At 38.2% G+C, this 24827-nt stretch overlaps 1 protein-coding gene across 1 annotated transcript; it reads right to left on the reverse strand.

The window, feature by feature from the left end:
* Window positions 1-896: 896 nt before the first annotated feature.
* WDR48 (WD repeat domain 48) lies at window positions 897-24447 on the reverse strand. Its single transcript, XM_003206931.5, has 19 exons — window positions 24357-24447; window positions 18263-18403; window positions 16639-16717; window positions 16343-16425; window positions 16099-16228; window positions 13773-13861; window positions 12893-12994; window positions 12370-12594; window positions 11309-11383; window positions 10863-10965; window positions 10292-10389; window positions 9360-9467; window positions 8944-9040; window positions 8009-8104; window positions 6909-7017; window positions 5595-5682; window positions 5016-5092; window positions 3808-4000; window positions 897-2874 (listed from the first exon to the last, which is right to left on the reverse strand). Exons 1-19 carry the CDS (start codon window positions 24402-24404, stop codon window positions 2779-2781), a joined length of 2037 nt encoding a protein of 678 aa, XP_003206979.1. The 5' UTR covers window positions 24405-24447; the 3' UTR covers window positions 897-2778.
* Between the last annotated feature and the right edge of the window lie 380 nt (window positions 24448-24827).

The following is a 24827-nucleotide window of genomic DNA, read 5'->3' on the forward strand; positions in this document are numbered from 1 at the left end:
TAAATTTCACACTAAATCCTTCAAGTAGTTCTCCAAAAATGATATATTTCAACTCTAACTACTGCCTCTGACTGCTGGTTTCAGCAGTACCCTGACTGAAGAGAAAACATCACTTGCCTAGTAAGTCTTTTTCCTCATAACAGGTTGTTTCTCAGAACTTGATTTACAAAGCCTTTCAATTCGAGCATAAATTCAAGAAGCTCCTACAACTCAATGGCCTTTCCTATGATTCTGATCATCCCGATCTCCTGCTCTGTTTGTAGTGCAACACTGGGATGTGTCTCAAGTTGACTTTGGAGAAGTTGGGTGGTGCATCTTAATGTTCTTTCCTTCAGGACTTCCAGGAGGCAGTTCCAAAAAACAAAAGATGAACAAAAGAGATTCCTCCTACCTGCTGTTCCCTCTGAGAACTCTGGAAATGCATTTGGCCTCTACATTACTGCTCTCTCCTCTCAGAGCATCACAACTGATAGCACCCACAGGAAATATTTTGATATTCCATTTCTGCACTTTCAGCATCAGAAAACACAGTGGCGTTTTCCTATTTGCCACTTCGTGCACTAATGTTTCTACATCCAGAAAACTCACTTGAGCTACCTCTATGTGTTGGCTCACACAGTATGAAAATAAGCACTGCCCACATAAGCAACATTAATTGTGCACATTCTCCACCTCAACAGCATCTCCAAATTTGCATCTGAAGGCCTGCTACGTTCTCACATTCACCCACATTACGAGATCATTCATCTTGGAAGGATTTGATGAAAGCACTGCAGTTACCTCAGCCATTCCATTACCTGAGGCTTCAGAGTACTTGGAAGTCCTTTGCAGTTCAGCCACTCAGTGACAATGGTACAAGCTATAAACTCACATAAATGATCCAATACACAAAACAGTTTCAGACTTTTAACTAAAGCCTTTTATTCTATACAATTGTGAAACATCATTTATCCTTCTGGCATTGCAGACTCCTCTGTCAATCTTCCCTGAAATTGCAGTTTTAAGATGGTTTGGAAAAAAAGGAAAAAAGAAAAACATTGGGTTTTTTCAAACAAAATAACTGGGAGAATGTACAGTGTATACAATAGGTCAACAAGATGACCAGAAAAAAGTCTACTGAAACAAAGCACAAACCCTTGCTATTAGTTAATACAAGTCAGGACAATTTATCAATAAAAATTACAGCTGTGTTTTAAGCATTAATTTACAAATACTACTAAAAATATGCAGAGATAGCACAACTGCATTAAAGTGAACATACACAGAAATGGGCTTTAAAAACTGAAACCAACCCTTCCAAAAGATGAGTAAAAGACATGCTAGCTTAGGTCTGAGCCACGTTTTTTATTCAAGCAATGAGTTTGTTGAGTTAGGTTAGGTGCAGAAGGCAATGATTTAATTTTTTCAAATAAAATACAATGAAAAATATTTCACTTTTTGTTGACCAATACAATCCCAGTAACATAATCTATTGGGACTTCCTTTAGGCCTCAACCTAAATCTTGATAGCAAGACACGGGAAGGGCAAGAGCATATGTCTCCCGAAGAAACTCAATTAATGTACTGCCCTCTGAAGGCACTTGTGCTTCTGCTTCAGACAAGTCATCTTTACATCATTTCTTTACGAGGATTTTAATTTGTTCTGGATACAAATGGTTTTCCTGGGACAATCCCACATTTTCTCAAGAAAAGCTGAACACCGTTACCCCCCTCCCCCCAATAAGTTAAACTATAAAAGACTACTATGAGTCTGCGACAGTCACAGGTTTGTTCTTCTTTTAGAAATAACAGTGAAAAGAAGATCTGCATCTACAACAAAAGAACAACTGCATATAAAACTTTGGAAGAAAAAAAGAATAAGTATTTTTACATCATGAGTATGAAAATCAGCTGTGAATTGTCTGGAGTTCGACGTGAAACATTGGAAGTTATATTCAGAATGGTCTGAAGTTTTAACAAAGTGTCACATAGTTATAGAGCAAAGTTACCAAAAATTAGATTGCGGTGTCCTTAGAGCACAAATTGCCAGAACTAGTTATATAGATTAAAAAAGAATTCATTAGGTTGCAGCAAAGCATGTTCACCCTATTGTGATGCACAGCATCATTGGACTGACCCTGCTACAATATTTACCTAGTGTTCTTGTTTTGCAGGACAATAACTCTCTCAAGCAACGTTCAAGTCACAGTATTAGAACAAGTCTGATGTTAATCCTCCATCAGCAATTAAGTGGGCCAATTCTTTGAAGTATGCATTACCTATTTACCAAATGTTTTTAAGTGATAGAAATGGTTCAGTAACCCGAGAGACCACTGTAGGTACTTTATGAATGGAATGTAATAATACTGCCTGTGCAGTTCTGAATTATGTTGTAAATACCACTACTCATTAATACGATGGAAATGGTTTCATATCAAGCGTGAGCGGATGACAATATAAAGTTCTAGAAAAAAAAATTAAGCAAAAAAGGAGGAAGCAAAAGTCTGCACTGGGTTATCATCCATTCTCTGTACACCTCACACGATACCAACCACTCAGGGACCTCCCAATCTCAGTGACTGAGACTAGGACAGATTTTAGTTTAAATCATACAGGTTTTTTTTTTCCTCTATATTACAGATCTATTAGTCACTTCAATTAAATGTATACTTTCCATCCATACTGAGTCATTAGAAGTCTCATCTACCTTAGGATTCAGTGGGCTTCTATAGTACTACTCTTGGAACCAGTACATTATGGTCAAGTCAATGAGTAACCATTTAAGTCCACTACCCCCCTTCACGTTGATTTCTGGCGATAATGAAGGGTCAGATCACCACCACTCTTCCAGATGAAGTGCTTTACAGTTCGAAGGTCCATATTCGGATCCAAAACCTGAGTAGTAAGAACATCATTTACTCCACAAGCTGCTGCACTGTCAAAAAATTCAAGGATGTAACACTGTGGTTGGGCAAAAGACTCCTATGGGTGAACAGGCATTAAAGATCAACTGTGTAAACGCTCAGATTTGTCATCTAGCAAGTAAAACTCTTGTGTTATACAGAAGATTTGCCCAATTAATGTATAATTTCATTAACAATCACTTCCTCAATATTTAACCTTCAAGCAAGCAAATGTCAGGAACAAGTTCCTGATTAAAATTTGGAAATGGATGAGTTTTAGAGCTCATATCAAGAATTCTGCCGAACTTTTTTTTTTTTTTTTCAGTTCAACTTTGCTTTTGCATTTCAGTGCTTACCGTGTTCTACATACATTTATTGACTATGACCAAAGCCCCCATTTCTTGTTTCCCTCTGGTGCTCAGGGAGAGGAGTGTGGGTGGTGAGAAGGTGTTTTCAGTTTGCTTTTAGTTTCTCCCTGCTTGAGTTATAATAGGCAATGAATCACATTAATCTCCCTAACGCTGAGTCTGTTTTGCTTGTGATGGTAATTAGTGAGTGATCTCCTTGTCCTAATCTCAACTCTTGAGCCATTTTCCATTGCATTTTCTCCTTTTCCTCCTTTGAGGAAGATGACTAAGAGCAATATGGAAGAGCTCAGCTGTGCATAGGTGTGAAACTATTGCATGATTCTATAAAGGCTGGTGGTCAGAACTGAATGAAGCAGGCATACTTCATGAATTCTCCGGTCCAGCCATCCACTACTGTCTGAACTTGTGTCAGTTAACATGGTAAGATGGTTTTTACTTACTTTTAAATGCAGCAGATAATCTGTGGTACACTTCCATCTCAGTACTCAGAAATTCACAACTGCTTGACTGCAAGAAGCTGGTTTTATTCATAAGCTAAAAATTCCTAAGTGACTTACCTGGTCCTGGCAAAGAAGTTCAATTTTCTCCTCTGCGAGCACAGCAATGTCCTCCTCTTTTTCTTGTTCTCCTGCTTTCTCATTATTGGAAGAACTAGTTGTCTGAGACTCGTTATCCAAGTTTATGATCTTCTCATACACATGCTCCATCACTTTTCTCACCTGAAGCATATCACTTGCTGACAGCCGGTCTCTACATAAGGTAAATAAAGATTGGCAAGACAAAACTTGAGGGAACTATTTCTTATTTCCATGACACCCTATCTATAGCAAACTATGCAAACAATTAAATTTTGCACCTATCATAATATAAAAAGATAAACAGAATCATCCAAACAAAATACCATGACACAACACTAGCTATCGATCCAAAGATTGGCACGAAGGATCTCAGAAAGCCAGTAAGATATCTGACAGACTGAATTCAAGAAATCAAACCTCATTAGGTTAAAAATCAAACCTTTTTCTTTCCAAAGAAAAGGAATTAGTAAGAGAAGAACAGAGGATATGGAACAATAAATGAGGCAGAACAGAATATGCTGTTCTTCTTACATAAGAAAAAGAGAATTCTAAACAAATAAATGGCAGTTTTTCCACAAAGTACACAAAGTCTGTGGAGCTTCTCCTTCACAAATTGTCTCTGATGTGAAGAATTCAGCAAAAGGAACCAGACATTTATTAAAAAAAACTCTCAGAATTGCTGCAAATAAATGGCAGGTGTATTGCCCACCTCACTGCCTAAACGTTTGAGAACCTGCTCTGATTTCTAATGTATGCAGACCACACATGATGGGCAGACCATTTTGTGTTCCCTGCCAGGTTCTGTACCTTTTCCTTCTAAAAACTATTATTGATCACTGCTAGAAAGAGGAAAAGAACGGAAAACTGTAGTTCTGGACAGCAGAACAATCTGTAAGTTCCTCTGTGTTCTGATGAAACACTACAAACAACACCAAATCAAGTTTCATTATTTGGTTTTTCAGAAATTTCTTAGCATTAACTTAAGAAACTGTCAGTTGAAAGAAACTTTACTTTCTTCCAAAGATTCTGATACAACTGAACGCCTCAGAGCATTGCTGCTTAAATGACTGGAAACTGTGTTCCACAAGTAAATCAAGCACAGTAAGATCCTCTCCATCAATATGGTTTTTTTGAGCTTACAATTCCCTTTATGCAATGCTGAGACTCAAATATGCACTATTACTTACTTTTTTAGAGTTTTTGCCCCTGAAGACGAATGAGGTTGGAGGTAGAAGGGAATCTTATTGAATTTGGGCATATTTTTCTAGAAGGAAATAAATTTGGAAAGTGTTAAATTTAGAATGAACTATTATCAGCTCCCATTTCCACCATCTGGTAAGCAAAGTATAGTCAGTTCCTAATAAGCAACTACCACAGACAGCTTCCAAATTACTCACACTTCTAATATGCTCCAGTTTCAGTGATACACATACTGCATCTACCTTTTGAATATAATTATTGTTCACTTCAAAGGAAATCAGATAATATGAAAATACAGCAGCAATGTAAAGGTTACTCTCTATACCTGAGCTCTACATTTGAGATCCTTTTCTAAGCCCTGAATGCACAAAAAACCTTAACTGGACACTTCAAAAAAAATCATGCTTATTCAAGGTTCTTGAGTAGAGTCTTTGAGACCACTTATTTTTAAATACAGTACGTGAAAGACAGAAAAACTGAACATGTTATTTAGATTGAGCTCAGTTAAAGATTTTGTAATTGACCTTCAACAAACAAAACCTGAAGTCTACACGTGGGAAACTTACATCCACAGTGATGTCAATCACCCATTGTGGCACAGTCTCATTCAGAAGCATAGACTCCGTTTCACCACCTGAATCCCGACATAATAACCTACAGAGAAGTCAGCTCAATGAATGAGAACGTTCAGTGTGCAGAAATCAATCATCGTAACACACATTAAAAAGCATTCAGGAGAGGATGTGCCCTTTTAACGTGCTTGAAACTTGAAGCTGGTTAGCTGGCTTTTCACAGGATCAAGCTTACTGAGGAAGTGGTCAGGTATTTCCTACAAAAGATAATAAGATAACAACATGCAAGAAGGATCCCTAAGGCAGAAATAAGGAGACTACAAGGCTGCAGCACAAACCATGAAACTACTTTGCTCATGGATTGCATGTGCTTTATGTTGTAAGCACAAAACCGTCAGAAGGGGGAAAAGGCAGCTGACAAAACAGTTCTTTTCTGCTTGGGAAAATAGAGCTCTGCATATAAAATATCTGCTGAACTCTCACTGAATTGAAAGAATAGAAATAATTTTAAAGAATACACACATCAATAATGAAACAAAACCAAACGTTTATGTTAATTCCTTCATAGCAAAGCACACCTTGTTTTTATAAATACTAATCAAGTATTTTCCCAGAGATCTCTGCAATCCAGCTCTTAGGTCCAACATGCAAAGCTTGTTTCCTCCAATGGTGTCATTTTAATGTTCTTTTCAGAACAAGCTGTATAACACCACCTGAAGTCCACCATATAGAATGAACGCAATATTAAGCTTCAGCCAAGGTGTATGTACACTAATACTGGAAAGAAAAATCCAGCTTTCAAAGCTGAAAAACATAACCTTATTTTGCTGATCCATTCATGTACTGGAAGTTACATGGTTTTGGAACCTATGCAGCTTGTGAAAAAAAAAACAAACTCAAAAGGACCACTTCTATGTTAACAAGTATTAACTCTCTAGTGGGCAGGAATCCAAATCATTAATGCTCAGAGATCCATAACAAAATCCTACAAGAACCTGAAATATTGCAGTTTCCTTCTAAAACAAAGTTCAGTTTACCTGTTTGCAGGAAGAGGGCACCAAAAAGCATCTCACAGCTACAACATGGAACTAAAAGCTATCATAACTTTTAACACTGTAAGACCCCACATTTTATTGACATCCAACAAAGATGTGAGCTTGAATAATGTAAGTAGTATTATTAACTGCTGCTTATTTTGTCTGCCGAGAGCACATCTTAAATGCACAGTACAGAACAAATACAAGTGACTGCATGTCGATAAGGCAGGAAGTATTTGGCCACTTAGTATATGCTTTTGAGATTCTATACCTGAACAAAGTGCGTCCTCCAGCCTCACCAAATATAACTGGTGTATGTGGTGGTACTTGAAAATATCCATTTCCTTTCTGGACTCTGTTTTCCTGCTCACCATTCACTGCTGGAAAAAAAAAATACACACACCAATAAGACTGTACTAGGCCTTAAAACTGGGTGTACATAGACCAAAAAAAAAAATCTTCTCCATCTACAGTTAATCAATTTCATAAATGAAACAAAATCATAAGCTCTGTAAGAGAAAGAAAATCCCCATTTCCAACACATGCAAGTTTATCAGAAGAAAACTAGTGAGTAAACAGATTTTCCTCTGTGTTTTCAGAACTCAGGAAGATACTAGCTTTGTTTTTCTGCATGGATTTGCCAAATGTCAAGAAACAGTACTAGCAAAGCTCAAATTCACACTTCCTTGAAGTTACTGCATTCTATATTCATTTATTTTTGCACAGCGTTAGTAGTCTGGTCTTCAAACACTTGAAGAAATGATTCTACATCCATGCAAAATCAAAAATTTAAAAAAAAAAACCTCAGCATTAATTATGCAATTTTTGAAAAAAATTATTTTTGTCATTCCAGTACCTTGAAACATAAGTTGGAAGTATTTAGATTCACATCTTCCAAAAGTAAAATTGCATTAAGCAAAGAGCCCAAGAAAGAAAAATTTATTAGAGAAGGAATGAATATAATGCTAAGGAAGAGCAGGAGAGAAGTCCTATAGTTTGAAAGATTTCCTCATGGCAGTTCTGTTAACAACTAGTAGAAACAATAAGAGAAAGCTCTCATCTCTTTGAATTGTTACTTCTGAGAAGGAAAAAATGGAGGCTCTGATTCTGCAGTGAATGTTCTGAACATTTCACTAATCCATGACAACTCACAGAAATAAGCAGTGCAGCATAAATATGCCAACACTACAAAAGCTTAAGAATTACACTTCTATACTGTCTGACTCCAAAGTTGTGGGCAGTCAATACACAGAAGTATGATAATCAGCAACTTTATCCAGAGGAATTTGCTAAGTGCTACAACTGTTAAAGAGACAAAAATATAAGAATATAAGAACAAATCTCAAAGAAAAAAAATATTAAAACACCAACCATGATTTATTTCATTTTCTTCTTCATCCATTGGATTGATGTGTGTTCTAGGCCAGTACTCCAAAAGTGCTTGCAATAGAAGCCCTCCAAGGTTCACTGTCAAGACACAGCAAGAACTTCAGTTTCATCAAAAACATTGACTTATAACATCCTATATTTGATCCACGGATGAAAATTTTCCCCAAAGTTCCCGAAGCAAACTAATCACTGGCACAGACATCTGCTTATCACAAACTCAAAACTGCAGGCTAAATCTTTTAGAACAAGCTGATTTTTCAGAAAGACTCAAGTCTCAGAATCATTACTACTGGTTCATTCACTTAATTCAACATTCTCTAGTTTTAATAGTAGCTCTACATTTAGGAATATCGCTTTTTCCCTTTTGCTTCCTGGATGTCTAAAACTAAGCGGGATAATAGCAGAGTTGCAAAGTCTTTGGCTACAGCAAATGAGAAAAAGCCCAAATATAGCAGCCACAGATGCAGAAATGAAGGAAAAGAGCTGCTTAACTTTGGAAGGGATCAGGTAGGCAGGGATCTCTGGCAAGAGATGCCCTCACCTCCACTGTCTACCCTTAAATTAAGTGTGGGAAGGGGTGGATCCTGGCTCCACCCCTTCCAGTCAGTCAGGCACACTGCTTGCACATGAGCTCCCCTTGGTTGGCCCTGCCTTCTCACCAGGTGCTCAATCACTTTTTCAGGCCATGACTTAGCATTTCCACTACACCAAATTAAGAAGAAATAACTACTTTAATATGTCAGAAAAAAAAGATTTCTTTGGAGAACTCTTCGCAAAATTTAGTCACTTAGTCTCAAGAAACTCTCTCTAAAACCCAATCAACAACTGATTTATCCAACAAACATTTTGTAATGTAAACACTGGAATTGGTTCTGCTTTTATGTTTCAGTGAAAGACCAATATTAGTAAAAACGTACATTTTGGATCAGAACCATCTGGACTGCTGAATCCAGCATCTTTTGCTGAAACCCAGGCTGCAAAGCAGTCACTTTCATCCAAAGTAATTGTCAGCATCTGTTGGAAAAAGACCATGAGCAAGAAGAATGCAGTAGTTGTGTTGTACTAAACAACCCAACAAATTTACTGAAGGAACAGCTGGGAATACAAAGCAAAAAATTAATTCCTAACTGTCTTATGAATTTAAAGTGACACAATAGTGTACAAGTCATACAGATTATTAAGAATGGAGGTACAATGTATTGATTTGCTTCCAAATAAGTCAAACTCATCAGATAAATGATAAGTTCTTCAAAACTTAGAACACACTATAATCGTTGTGAAGAAATAGTATACAAAACATGACACCAGAAGAGATTTAGGATTTGTAGCTCACCCCAGTTTTCAAGTCTACTGAGAACCAGTTTGGCACATACACCATTTTAAATCTCTTCTTAATTTCCTCTTCAAAATCTACTTTCCCAAGGTCTTCAACTTTACATGCCTGTACAGCAAAAGGGATACGGGAGTGTTTCAATTCTGCATACTGAATCATAACAACTCTTTAAAACTTATACTTGATTTTCATATACACTCAAAATTATTATCATTTTTCCACAACTAATTTAGTACAGAAACACACAAGTTAAAGCTTCAAGTTTTTGTCCATTAATTTTAAGAACACATTTTTTTCCTGAGGTAAAGCATCAAGCCAGCAGAGAAGAAAGAAAAAGTGAATCTTAAACACAAGACAACACACTTTGACTTGATGAATAACCCATCTCTGAAGTGAGTATGTATGCAGATGAATCTAAGAAAAGTTGCTGAATACCCTAATAACGAAAGCTAAAAATAACTGAATGAAGGTCAATTTTAATTTGGTACATCTGCCTTGGTCCTAATATTGTTCTCAAGTATATACCAACTGTAAGCCAAAAGAAAACATTCACTTTTCTACAAGTCCTCTGAAACATTTTTAGTACAAATCCACGTTCTTCATTCTCATTCCCTTCCTTTTCACTTCAGTCAGCAGTTCAGTAAGACAGTTGAGTGCGCTTTATTAAAGGTCTGAATTTAAAGCAAATGAAGATGTTATTATTCAACCCAACATTGGGCAAAGAAGCTCTTAAGATGCAGAAGGACTCAGTAATGTTCTCTCCTCTTTCAAAAAAGTCAACTTTGCATTATGTCTTGGGACAGAAAAATGACTTATTTTTCAACCAGAAGAAACTCCCATAACAACAACAAAAAAAGAACACTTCAGAATCCCCCCCCACAAAATAATTACTGATGCAACAGTAGATGTTTAATCTAAAATTATGTACTTACTTTTAAGACATCCCAGTATGCCACATTATTATTTGTGTCTTTGGTTAATATGTGTCTCTTGTCATTAAGAATGTGGCACTGAATGATACTAGCACCCCCTGCCAAACAAACAAGAACTAAGGTCACTACACTTCTTTTTGTCTAGCTTTACAGTAAATTAAACCACATAACACAACAGGAGTCATTATTCTTTGGTTTAACTATATTATGCAAGCACCACCAATATTTAAATGCTATTCAACCATAACTAACACTACATAAATGATACTTGTGCTGTCTTTGATTTTATTTATCATGGTTTTGCCCAGGATATAGTTAATTTTCTCTGTAGATGCTCACACGATGCTGTATTTTGGATTTTTGATGAAAATAGTGGTGATAGCACCTATGTTTTCATTTGCTGCACAGCAATGCATAAAGTTGTTACAGAACAGTCCTTAAAAAGAGCCAAAACTTTCCAGAAATCAAAGTGTCAGATAGCTAAGAACGTGAGCTAGTCTTAAAGATCTACCATTTCTGCTAATGATAACATTTTACAAGCACTCACAACACAAGGAAAACAGCTGTTTACCTTTTATAACTTGGTCAGGCTGTGTACACAGGGGTGGTATAGGATTGGTACAATCATTATCATAGTCCCCAGATGCTCTAAAATTATGAATTCCCTTCAAAGTCTAAAGAAGCAAACAAAATAAGGACACATTCAGTCACTCAAGAACTTTGCTTTTATCCTGACTAAGAAGTGCCAGCTCATGCTGCCGTTCATATGTTAACCAGTGTTGGATATTTTATAAATAAAAGCAGCATAGATAATAAAGGAAGTAATTCAAAGATTTATATCAACTTGAGTCAACTTGAGTATTCACATTTTATAATTTAAACAAACAAAGAAAAAATGTTATAGATCATCTCAACTCAGCCTAATTGCAAGTAACACTCCACTAGATCCTAAAGCAAGACTGCAAATTCCATGATGACATATTTGAATCCACAGAGCATAAAATATTTATCACTTACCCATTTATTCACAGAGGATTTAGTTGTTGCAACCCAAATTGCTGGAGGAGGATCAGCTGATCTATCAAGTTCCATCTAGATAACAGAATTATAGATACTTTCAGTCACTCAATTTAACTTTGCTCTGTGTATGCACAGCTTGTATAATGGCTTTCCTTGTGAATGCACTATCTTGGCTCAAGTGTATAAGCACTATACACATATATATATACATTTATATAGCTTATATATTGGTTTCTGTTTCAATCACACTCTTTTTATACCTACATGTTCCACTGCTATGTCATTAAGAGTTACAGATAAAAAAAACATTCAATCAGCAAACTCTCCAAAAGCAGCATCCTCAAAAGGCTCAGACTCACGCACATGTTTTTTCCCAGTTTAAGATCACACTGTTTCAGTGTTCAGAAATCTTGCTGCTGGTTCCAGTGATTATGCAAAATATTACTAGTACAGTTCAGTGCATGTATTTCTAAAAAGCAATTAATTTTTATTTCAAGCCTTGGCACTGCTGATTTGCTTTCTAAAAAACTGTACCAAAGCCCAGTAAAAAAACCTTCCATATTTAAAACGTGCTCAGTTTCAATAACGTCTGAATTTATACATTTTTGATAGCAATCAGGTATTTCTGCAGATAAATAAGTTTCAGATGTAATTTAAGACAAAAAAAACCCAAAATATTGGAGGTTGCTAGTCAGGTAAAAATGTGCAGTATACAATCTTTAGTCAGCACACACCTGAAGCCACTGTTTCGTTAGACAGGGTAAGTGCCAGGGCAAGAAGCAGATGGCACAAACTGAAAAAGCAAATGCTCTCTCTGAAGATCAGGAAACAACTATTTTTTTTTATATTATTAATATTTTTAAGATTGTGAGGGTCACCAAGCACCAGAACAGGTGTTACAAAGTGTCCCTCCTTGGAGATTTCAAATGCTATCTTGAACTGGTCCTGGGAAACTGGCTCTAGATGGTCCTATTTGAACACAGGGTTGGACAAGATAATCTTCAGAGATACCTTCTGACAAAAACCATTCTGTGATTTCGTGAAGCAAAACCAATTACCTTAAGAACTGGTGCCTTTTCTTCACAAATAAGCACACGAATATCAGGATTCCGTAAATCTGTACAATAGATCTTCCTGTCTCTTCCTCCTGAATAAACATGAGTGAATGCTTCATTGACCTGCAGAGCCCAAACACCTTCATCATGGACTCGATATGTGGCTATACATCTCTGCTGCCCAAGGGACCACAGACGAATAGTCCCATCAGAACTGCCTGAAAGACACTGAGCAACAATCATTGTAATTTCATGAAAACCTCTCATAATTCTTCTTTTTCCACTAAGATGATGCTAAATGAAAAGTTAACAACTCTCGTCACTATTTCCAGACAGTTTGTATTCATCACTTTCCCATACATGAACTCCATTCACTGTCAGCCACCCCCTCAATCACTCAGCATCTAAACAATTCTTGTTGGTATATCTTCTGTAATCTACAACATAGAACAGTTATTGTGCTGAAAAGACATTCATGACATTCCTGTGTTCTGCAAAATGCATTCCCTCAAATAGAAGCACATACCTGGGTACCATCTCTGTTCAACAGCAAAGCTTTTACGTTGTCTGTGTGCCCTTTGAGTTTCATTAGTTTTGCACAAGTTCTTGGATCCCACACCCTGAGAACCTACATAAACAGACACAGAATAACTGCATTAACATTCTTTCCATTTATGCATTTTCTCTATATATTAAGCCTTTCTGAATAAACTGATCCTTACCCTCAACAAGTACACATCCATCACCAAAAGCATATTTCATTAGAACAGGATACACAATTACATCTTATGCATCTCTAATAAACAAACAGGATTTTCTTCCCTTGATTGTAATGGCATTTGTTCTGGCTTTTTCTGTTGTTGTCTTCTTAAGACCTTAATGAACGCAAGTGACTGGAAGCAAGACAGTGTGATGTGTGAAAAGAAAAAGAATTCTGAGAACCTGGCTGGTATATTCTACTTTCATTTTCATATAGACAAGGAACTCCTGGGTGTTTTACCTTTCTCTATAACAAACACCATCAAACACAAAGTTTCACTAGCTCACTTTACTAACCACCCCATGGGGGCCTTGGAAGTTGCTGTATCATTTCTTTTTCACCAGTGGTACATGCTTCAGTTTGTATGATCAGCTGAGTAACATGCCCCCAAAATTAGAGCTCTTACAATGAAATTAAATGATCTCTGATGTACAAAGTTTTACACAAGCCACAGTTTTAATATGTAATTTATAGATGACTGATACTTCAACTTCCACTCAAAAAACAACAAAAAAAGCCTCCACTTTCCTTACTTAAAACACAAAAGCTGCTACAGACGTAAAATTGAACACGAGTAAAATTGTCTCTTTTCTTTACATTAACATTTGAACAGAAGCAGAATAAGCCTTACTAGATTTTTGCTTACCTTCTCAGTGGACCCAGATACAATAACTGTTCCCATTTGATTCATTGCAAGGCTATAGATAGAATCTTTGTTCCCACTCAGGGAAGAAGCTGTTCCAAAGCAAAAAGTTAACATTTTCAATTTTAATGTTGCCACTTGAAAACACAGTTATTTATTCACTAAAAAAAAACACTATCTTTACAGACTCAAATGTAGGTTTTGATCTATAATAGCGTCATCCTACTCCACATATGGGGCTCTGCTAAAAAAGGGGCAAGACTGTAGACAGCATATTGCTGTTCTTTCTGATTCGTGATCTAGTGTTGTATAAAACCTCACATTTATGGTCACTACAGTCCTGATGTCCACAATGATTCAATGCAAGGTAATCTTGTGGTTCTCAACTACTTAGAGAATGGTACTTCTAAGTGATTTCCTAATAAGTTCTTGGATTTAAGCGCAGAGATTTTTCCTAGCCAAGCAACCTAAAAAGTGGTAATAAAAATCTTTAAGTTTAGCACACTGTCCAACAAACATATAACCTACAAAAGGCTTTAAAACTTCCTATGGTGCTAATATGGGTAGGAGGACACTGGGAATGTAGGAGAGAATCCTAAGTGCTTAGAAACAAAATTCATGCTGGAACAAAAGCTCAACTCCTTCCTCTTCTAGATGGGACAGTCACTCAGAAGCAAAACTCCTCAACTAATTTAAACTATAGCTATGCTGACTGAGAGACACTCTTTAAAAACAGGCTTCCTTTTAATGTTGGCTTGTGCACCTTGCTTCCCTGTAATCAGACAGCAAATTAAACCTTCACTTGCACTCCGATGAAATCAGTGCTGTTTGAAAGGACTGTGCAAAGTCAGTTCATTCACAACACAGTTCTTCCCACCAGAAGCATTTTTAGTTGGGAGCACTGTACTTACAAAGAAAACTTTGCCTGCTTCTCTTCCCTCTCTCTTACCAAGCACTACTGCTCTAACACCAAAAATGCAAATTTGTTTCTATCATCTTAGAGGTAATGTCTCCACTTCTTTTCCATTTTGCACTCAAAACAAATCATTTGGGTTCTGCATCACGGTAGCAGCGTTTAAGAAACTCATTTTTCCCCCCAGACCAAGTCTTCCCAAGAGCAAGTCGATTTTTTCCTCAAAAATTCCCTGTTCAACCAAAACACGTCTTAAAGTTATCAGCAAAATTTGGTGACAAAACACTTGAGTGACAGCAAACTTCCACGGAAAACACACAAGACTATTTAGTTGTGTGCAGTCGTGTCAGTCACTTATTTCGCAGCCCAAAATAGCTCACTAGAAGTCATCTCTGCTGGAGGCTACACAAAAATGTCAGCACAGGGCTAAAACTGAATTAAAAATCCTATACACAGATCAAACACTCCGTATAAAAAGAAAGAAACCACTCACTTTGAACAGTATACTTCTGAAGTACCTACGGGCAGTAAAGCACACTGTGATCAAACTAGATCTCCTTCCACAAAACGTAAGAACCACCACAAAACAGGATGCTGATGGCCCAGATTTGTGTCACTCACTCAAGCAATTAAATATTACCCAACTTGAAGGTTGGTGTCACACTTTTCAGAAGAGAAACTTGACCAACACTGTTCTGACAATTGTAAGAAACTGAGGTTGGGATTGCTCCCTGGGTGAAAAAAGAGTGAATTTCAATACACTGTAATATCTTTAAAGGGACAGAGTAGAAATGCAGAGTACTCCTTAAAATATGATGATAAAATTAAGGATTAAACGTGATGTAGAACCTACTGACAGTGTCCCCTTGCCTTCTAACATTTAACTACCAAGTTAGATCTCTCCAGTACCCTACCTTTACTTCTGTATCACCCACAATGGCAGGAATTTGTATCTAAGTTTATCTAGTAACTTTATTCTTCTGACAGATACATCTATTGAATGTATCAAATTCTGCTCTAGGGGCTGTACTACATTTGTTTCAACATCTAAATAAACGCAATACACATTATAGAAATTTTCCCTCTGGATATTTCTCAGTGCATTTTCTGTATTAGCTAAGGAGCAAAAAGCTTCTTAAGCGAAAGCTTTGTGACCTTCTGATGAACAACAGCTCATTACATCTCAGGAGAAGAGGTCCAAATAGACCTGTATTCTGAGCACGACTGTTGGCTGTTCAACATCTGCAACTATTATATAACACAATAAACGGACCAAGTATATGCCCTCAAAAACCTAGGGATTCTTGCACATTTTTTGAATCTGCACACAGAAATGAGTATCTTTAGTCTTAAAACGATCTCACAGATTATGCTAGTTCAATAAAATATGCTGCATTCGTCTCCCATGGTACCTACTTGTGACAGTGTTGTTTGAGGCAGTCAGTGCTGTTAGAGTATTTACATCCCAGAGGAATATTTGTCTGTCCAGCCCGGCAGATGCTACCAGTTCTTTATCTTTTGCATATGCTAAGGCTTTCACATAATCCTATAACAAAGTGTAACAGTGTGATTCAACAATATTATACACTTGAAGCTTACATCACAACATTTAAAAGGTTGTCAATTGTAAGATATAGTAGTTACAAATAATGTTTTTCACCTTATGTGTCCTTAGTGTTGACATGCAAAATCCTTTATGTGCGTTCCACACTTTAACAGTAGTATCTGAAGAAGCAGATATCACTAAATGGGGGAAGATAAAGAGTGAACTTTAATAGCTTATATATTACCTTAGAAAATGTCTGAACAATCCTCTAAGCTTCTTAACAAATGATTCAATGAAAACAAAACGTGTAGGTACGATTCATTTAAATGTGCTTACAGTGTTTTAGCAAATTAACATGCACCACAGAAATAAATTTTACATGCTTACAGAAGACACAATTTAGTACTTACATGTTTTACCATTGCAGCAGAGTACAATATCATTTACCCAATCCGTGTGATGTTCCATAGATGCAATATAAGGGTCTTGCTGGAAATTACAAAAAAAAAGTTTAAAATCCCCTTGTGAAAGGAAAAGATAATGCAACTATCAGATCCTGTTGTGACATTTGCAATCTTCAAATGGACCAAAAGTTGACTAACATGATGCTGCTTGAAGTCACTATTCCACTTCTTTTAAAATGTAATATCACAAAGTAGTTTTCAGGGAACCCTCTATATATTTTAAACTCATTCCCACTTCATGACGAATTTCACCTGAAAACTTCTGTCACAGAAGTTTAGTCTTCTATCACAGAAAAACAACCAAAATGGCAGAGTCTGCCAAGCTGAAGTTATTTCTGCATTCATAGGATTAGACTTGTTCTGCTACAGAGAGGAACAGAACAACTAAAACACAATATAAAGATCTCTCTAGCTCTCTCAGACATGAAGCTTATAGAATCACAGAATTTTAGGGGCTAGAAGAGACATCAAGAGATCATAGAGTCCAACCCTTCTGCTAAAGCAGCTCCTTACAGCAGGGCACACAGGTAGGCATCCAGAGCAGTCTTGAACATCTCCAGAGGAGACCATAACACCCCTCAGCACAGGCTGTTCCAGTGCTCTGTCCCTCTGACAGCGATGAATTTCTTCCTTGTGTTAGTACGGAACTTTCTAGGTTCCAGATTCTGCCTGCTGCCCCTTGTTCTATTCTATTTCTCACCACTGAAAAAGAGTCTGACAGAAGTGTCATCTCCTGCATATTTCACATGGAAGCCTTGGTTTCCAGTAATCTGCTCAGATTCATAATGCTGACCTTTTGTTCAGAGGGAGCCAAGGCTGGTGACCCCAAAGTGGAAAGCAGCTTGGTAGCAAAGAACCTGGGGGTCCTTTGGACATCATGTTGAACATGACCTGGCAGTGTGTCCTTGCTGCAAAAAGGTTAATGGCACCCTGGGCTGCCTTATGCAAAGTATCACCAGCAGGTACGAGGTGATCCTTCTGCACTGCGACCATTTCTGGGCCCTCCAATACCAGAGAAACATGGAACTACTGAAGAGAGCCCAAGAAAAGGCCAAGACAATTAAGAGTCTGAAACACCACTCCTTTGAGGAGAGTCCAAGAGCCAGAGTTGTCTGGCATAATGCATTAACAAGCTTTCCTTAGCTAGAAGATCAAATGCAATGGTGAAAGAAAGGGGAGCTAGCAGGATGTGATCAACTGATCTTAATAATAAAAGGGAGATAACAAACAGAGATCCTCCCAAAATACCAGAATATATGAGTTCATCAAAAGTTCATTTGTAACTAACATAATATACAGACCTAAGCAATCTTTTTTATGACTTCTTTATCACTGAAAATTGCAACATTCTACATTTAACTTATCTCAGCTGTGATTAGTTCTTCAGGATGTTGACCCAAATGAGGGTTTGTAAACTCCAATATATCTTGTTACAATATGAACATTTACCAAAAGCATTTTTCTACCATGATTGGCAGTTGTTAAAAACTGGTATATCTGGTATATACCTGTAGCATGCTAACTGAAAAAACACAAAGCAGATTTAGACTAAGAAATCCTCTTGGCTTACCTTGTGCTGATTGACACTCCATATCCTTATAATAGAGTCTCGGCCTGCTGTGAAGAGTCTATTTAATGCTGGATCCAGCTGAAGTGCATTTACCCCATTTCGGTTATACTTCTCCACCTCATCTCTAATCACATAGGAGACCTAAAATACATTTACACAGACCTGATTATGGTATTAAGACATTGAATCGGCCACAAAACTCTACCAGCTAATTTCATTCCAGTGAGGTTCTCAGGTAGAAAATACTGAGAGCTTTAAAAGCATTAAATGAGTCTGCCAGTTTGAAAGCTACCATCACTGCCCTCAGTCAATTTCCTCCCCCTGAAAATGGGGAAGAGTTACAAAGATGTTAGCAGTGCCACACAAGGAGCACAAGGGATTATTTAATCCTTACAAATCAGGCTTAGACTGGGAGAATCCTGAGTTCAATTCCCTGCTCTGCACAGAGATTCTGGATGATCCCAGACAACAAGATGCATTTGTGTCTCATTTTCTAAGCAGGTTTCATGGTTTCTAAAGCTGTGATGACAGTGTTTCCCAGCCTTGCAGGGAGAGGATGCCACCAGTAAGGTTTACAAAGCACTGAAAGACTGCAGGTTCAAAATCTATCCCAGCTATTACTATTAATACTATTATGACACTTAAAGAAAGGCAGTATTTTGATTTTTTTTGTGTTCTTTAAAAAAGAAAAAAAAAGAACTATCTCCTTTCTAACATAATAAGAAGCAGAAATATTTAGTCTTCTTCCAATTAGAGAAACTTTTCTTTCAGTTGCAGTCCTTCTGTACCTGACAGCACAGTGTGTATTGCTCACTTCATTGTTTTATTCAGAAACATCAAATGGAGATTTAAGGGGACAAACTGCAAGGCTTACAATGCTCTCCACTATTACTCGTGCAGTAAGCACAGTTACAAAGCACTACAGATGCTTCCAAGCCAACCCATTCACACCATGCTGCCTCTCTCCTGACCACTTACACAGCATTTGCATATGGCTAAGAAGAAAGCTTTCCATTCAGAGATAATGTGGGGGAACCAAAAGCTATCTTCCTTTCCAGATAATGGAAAACAATTACAGCAGGGTAAAATATTAAGCTTGACAGAATACAACCTGCCAACAGCTGGAATCATTTGGATATATAAGTGCCAGTGTTTTGAAAACTCTTTCAAGGAGTAGTTTTGGACTTAATGAAATTAATTTTTCAGTCCAATAAGCACCTTAGAACAGCACAAAGAAAATGTTTCCAAGCCTGTGGCTCCCAGAACAGGAAGGACGTGGAGCTCTTGGAGCAAGTCCAGAGGAGGGCCACTAGGATGATCAGAGCACCTCTCCTATGAGGAAAGGTTGAAGGAATTGGGCTTGTTTAGCTTGGAGAAGAGAAGGCTCCAGGGAGACCTCATTGTGGCCTTCCAGTACTTGAAGGGAGCGTATGAACAGGAGGGGAATGACTGTTCACGAGGGTGGATAGTGATAGAACAAGGGGGAATGGTTTTGAACTGAGACAGGGGAGGTTTAGGTTGGATATTAGGAGGAAGTTCTTCCACCCAGTGTGCGAATGGGCTGTCCAAGGAGGTTGTGGATGCCCCATCCCTGAAGGCATTCAAGGCCAGGCTGGATGTGGCTCTGGGCAGCCTGGTCTGCTGGTTGGTGACCCTGCACATAGCAGGGGGTTGGAACTGGATGAGCATTGTGGTCCTTTTCAACCCAGGCCATTCTATGATTCTATGTACAGAGCAAGACGTCCCTCCAGCACTTCATCTGGCCTTGACCATGCCACATCTATGTTGTTAAAATGCCCAGACTACCTAATTCAAAGAATGTTACAATCAAACTCAAGGTCTAACACACAAAGCAAGAAAGACGGGCAAAGTCACACTGCTTTCCAACTTTTGAATAAAAGCAATGAAAATACTAAGTGCAAGCTGCTCAGCTCTTTATAAGCATTGTTTATATTTTGAGAGAAGTGAGAAAATGAGAGCAAGTATCTTGTTTCAGAGTTACTAAGTCTCTGATAGACTTAAGAGCAAATGGAAGATGCTGGTACCAGTTCAGCATTGAATCGTGCTGTTTCTTTTCTGTGATAAACTTGACTGAAGGACTCAGTCAAGCAACAGCAACTGAATTTAGAGTATCTTATTTCCTACTGATATTTTTTTTGTTTGGTGTGTGTAAATGTGTGACAGATCAAATGGGGAAAAAAAAAGACAGCAAATTAACAAAAAAGCTCAACACTTAGAATAATACCCAGAAGTAACCACTACTTTTCCTCAGTATTCTGCCAATTACTTACTTCAAACACTAAAAATGGTCCAGAAGTCCTTAAAAGAACAAGGGGAGAGAATTAAAATGAAATGATTTTGCAGTTAGCAAGTTTATTGGATACCATAACACCATTGCAAATGAACAGCACTTCTGTGTTCAGAGTAGCTAGGTAAGGACAAGAGATGGCAGCAGGTTGAACCACATTTCAGGAACAAAATGTGAATGGAAAATAATAAGGATGGCATAAATATGGACTCTCTAACTCCCACTCCCAAACCTAATGATATTCTGGAGTCTGAGAGGAATCCATAAATTTCTTTTTTATATCAAAAAGAAAAAAGCATCAGGTGGTTCACTCTTGCAAACCACAATCGTTTAGACTGAAGCAATCATTTTAAAAAGCTAAGACAAGACAAATGGTATGCAGGGCTCAATTAAAAATAACATCAAAAGGCACTCACATGCCAGAAGCATCCAAGATTGTATTCAAATAGTTAATTACATCTTAATACGCAACTTAAAGGGACAAAATAAATCTTCCATAAAGTCTACCAAAAGGGGGCTAGAATGCTTCTCAAAACAAGGAACTTGAAATCAAGCAATAAATACAGCAGCAATTTGATTTAAAATATCTGACAGTTGTTTAAGGCTGGTGGACAGCAGTCACATTCAATAAAACTTAGACACCACTAAGGCAAACAGAGAAAATACTAGTTATCCACATGTCACTCTCCATTGTTGCCTTGTTTTTGAGGAGAAAGGTCTGAAGTATTATTACTTGGTTTTAGATTGGAGTGATACTCAATATAGAAATAATAACTGTTAGAAAATATAGTAAAAATATGATCATTATAAAGTACATATTCAAGTATGCGTACACAAACACAAAATAATAGATACAAGAGGTTTTTCTGTGATTAAACTCTCCTCTAAGCCACAGCACAGACATTTTTACCAGTCCAGATGAGGTGGCACTGCATCTGGAGAGGAGTGTGAAGGTCATCAGGAAGCTATGACTTGCACCACGTTTCAAACAAGGCAACTGAGAGCACATTGCTGCTCGGTTCACTGCATCGATTCACAAAGCCAGCATCAAACACGAAGCTGACTGAGCTTGTTGTGATATTGCATTTGATGGTCCAGGCAGGGCAAGATGTTGCAATAATGACCAAGGCTTTTTACGTTTATTATGCTGTAGCATTTATAAAATCCTGCAATAAATAACAGTACTTCACTGCAGTAAACGCTGCACAAATATTACAGTGATGAACCCTCACTATAAAGAATTGATGGGACTCAGTATCTTAAATGGATCAGGATTAGCCATTTTAATGACTAAGAGCACCAGAGATACAGGTAATATCAACAAATACATTTCAGTACACAAGTCCAAGTTCTTACAGTACCTGTAATGCATTTCCTTCATCAACTCTATCAACCAGATGGAAATTTTTCTCCCCTAGTTACAACACACACATTAAGACAGATTTTCCTTATGCGTGGGTAGAATCTGCTATTAAAAATGCCAGCGTTCCTCAGGAAGAAACTGAACAGACAAGGTATGAAGGCACGCATTCCTTGCTTTTAAGTAGAGGGAAATTCTCAACGACAGCTGCTGTCATGGACAACTGGGAAAAGATAATTTTCAAGAACCCAGAATGCACTGGCTGCATTAAAAAATAGGAGATGAAGTAGGTAACCACCAAGGAAAAAACAACAAGCTGTTTCTTCAGCATGCTGGCACTGCAGATGGTACTCTTTAAAATAACCTAAGTTTCTAAAACTTATACTGATATTTAAATTTTCATCAGAGGATCGAAGCCCTAGAATAACATTAATATGTTAAGGAGTTCATCTTATCTTTTTACAGTGAATCAATTTACTGGGTAAGGATTAGATAGAACACTACACATAACATCTTTAAAAAATATATACTGCATACAAAACCTACCCTGTTCTTAGTAAGTTCTATCATTCAAACATAAAATCAGTAGCTGAAATATTGCTAACTATAGAAGTTTTTCCTTTCACTACTTTCCAGTTGCTGTCAAGATGTTTTAGTGAATAAATATGACAAAATCGGTGCAAAGTTTTCTTCCTGTGTACAGGCCTTTATCTTTAAGATAAAAACACTTAAAATTGATTCAAATTTTATAATCAAGATACTGGTCCAAATCATATCGACATTCACCAGTTGTAACTCTCTTCTCCAAATCCCTTGACACAATTGCTCTGGACAAGCAGCAGGTTTGGGAGAGCATTTATAAGCTTCTCCTGTAAGGAAGCTACTTTAAGACACCTGCTGAAAAATGGCTTCACCTTGAATTAATTCACAGTACAACACCTGAAAGCCATAGCACATGGCCAACTGCTTCTCATCACACAGTAGTGTTCACTACTCCCAAACCCTGCATCTCCATTCCCACCCAGTTAAGGGGACATTACAGTTGGAACACCAACACATTTCAAATGAGTGCCTTATACTTAATTATAATTCTTACCTTTATCCACATTCAGAAGTTATTTTGAGGTCTGAAACACCTATCCTGATTAAACCCTTATGCAGTATACAATTATATGCAGAAGCATCCCATGCTATTTTGGATGGTTCTACTGACCAGTAAAACAGGTGCATCAGAGAAACAGTTCAAACTTGCATAAAGCTTAACCAGCTCTCATATCTTGTAAAGAATCAGGTTCCTCCATGCCTGATGGGCATTTTTCTAATCAGATTTCAGAAGAAATCTCTGTTGTTTGAAGCAGAAACATATTAAATGCTCAGCCATTGGGAAGCAGAATAAACTGCTAATGGTTTTTACTTTCTACCAGCAGCTGAGGGATGTAAGAGCCACTGAGAATTCCATTATCTAACCAAAACCCTGTATTTAACCAAGCAAGTGAAATAATAGGACTGCAATAAAATACTTACTTTGTACTTAATACTTTGTATGTGCTTATCATGTAAGCAAAGTTATTCTCTGTTGATCTAGACTTGGAGTGCACTGGCTGAAGCCCAGATCAGCATAGCAGGATATAGAGAAGTAAAAAGCATCACAGTGACAGCAGTTCATCAAATAAATAGATAGCTACAAAATCCCCTTCCTTGGGAGGCCAATCTTCAAGAACTTGTGTATGCTACAGATGATGCTGCAATATTTAGGATTCTTTGTATTTTTGAGAATGCCAGTGGGTTTTTCAGAAGGGCACGGGAATTCTTTATGCAGCACTGACCAAGTGCTTACATTAACTATTAAAAAACACTATAAGCTAAAAACATTTCCCCTATGAGACAGAACACAAAAGATGCCGTAAGATACAGCACCCACCTCTGTTTGGAAGGATGCTGAGACTATTTCAAGCCAAATCAATTTTTTTTTTTTTTTATTACAACGGTTAAAAACAGCTGAAACTTGCACTTGCCACTAAAGGTAGGCATAAAACATTAATCCTCTCCCATACCGAAAGATAGAAAGCCATTTAAAGCGCCAGCAGTATGCCGAACAAGATAACGAAACATCACAATAAACTTATTTCCCTGACTTTTACCGTTCACTGCCACAGCCTGACCGGTCTGCGGCCTTCCCTTCGGAATGGCTGCCCAGAGCCGGCCGGGTGGCTCAGCTCTGCTTCCCCCAAGCTGAGGAAACCGCTTCCCTTCAACCCCTCAGCCGGGCCGCAGAGCCGAACACCGCCTCCCTCACGGAGCACCGTGGAGACCCGTTCCAACAACCATCGCCCCCCCTCCAGTGTGCTCCGCCGTCACCCTGTGGGCGGCCCACACGTATACGTGCCGCCCCGAAGCCCCGCTGCACCCCGCAGCCGCGCACCCACCTGCACTTTCCGCCGCCCCGCCGTGTTCTGCCGGTGATGCGCCGCCATCTTGCATGTTGACACTGTGACGTCACTTCCGAGAAGGACGAGCCGTTCCGGAAGTCCCGCCCCCCTCTCTGCCCAAAGCCCGTGTTGAGGAGAGGCGTGGGCGCCGGCGTTGACTGAGGCGTTGCCAGGCAACTGCGAAGGGGGTGGGGCCAGAGAAGGAGGCGGGGTGAGCGTTCCCGCCCTGCCATGACCGCGCGCCATTTTACGCCCTTAGTTGTATCTTCTAGTCCTCGAAGCTCCGGGTGCGGAGTCATCTCCTTACTCATCCCACCGCTTCCTGATTGATTTCTTCCTGTTGGTGGCCGGAGGGACAAGTTTTTATCCCTGGGAGAGCAGTGGAGGCCTGGCCTATGGGCTGAAGTTGCTCAGCTCCATCTGAGGTGCAGTGGGTCTGAGATGCTGACAGAACGCTGGTGCATAGTC

The sequence above is a fragment of the Meleagris gallopavo genome, chromosome 6, assembly GCF_905368555.1.
Source record: "Meleagris gallopavo chromosome 6, MGAL_WU_HG_1.1, whole genome shotgun sequence".
In the NCBI taxonomy this organism is placed as follows: domain Eukaryota; kingdom Metazoa; phylum Chordata; class Aves; order Galliformes; family Phasianidae; genus Meleagris; species Meleagris gallopavo.

Excerpts from the sequence above, each read along its gene's own strand:
- WDR48 (XM_003206931.5), bottom strand. The coding sequence starts at position 24,404 with ATGGCGGCGCATCACCGGCAGAACACGGCGGGGCGGCGGAAAGTGCAG. Across the intron at positions 16,229-16,342 it reads CAACACTAAGGACACATAAG|GATTATGTGAAAGCCTTAGC; the intron begins GTGAAAAACATT and ends ACTTTGTTATAG. Across the intron at positions 13,862-16,098 it reads CTCAAACAACACTGTCACAA|CTTCTTCCCTGAGTGGGAAC; the intron begins GTAGGTACCATG and ends GCTTTGGAACAG.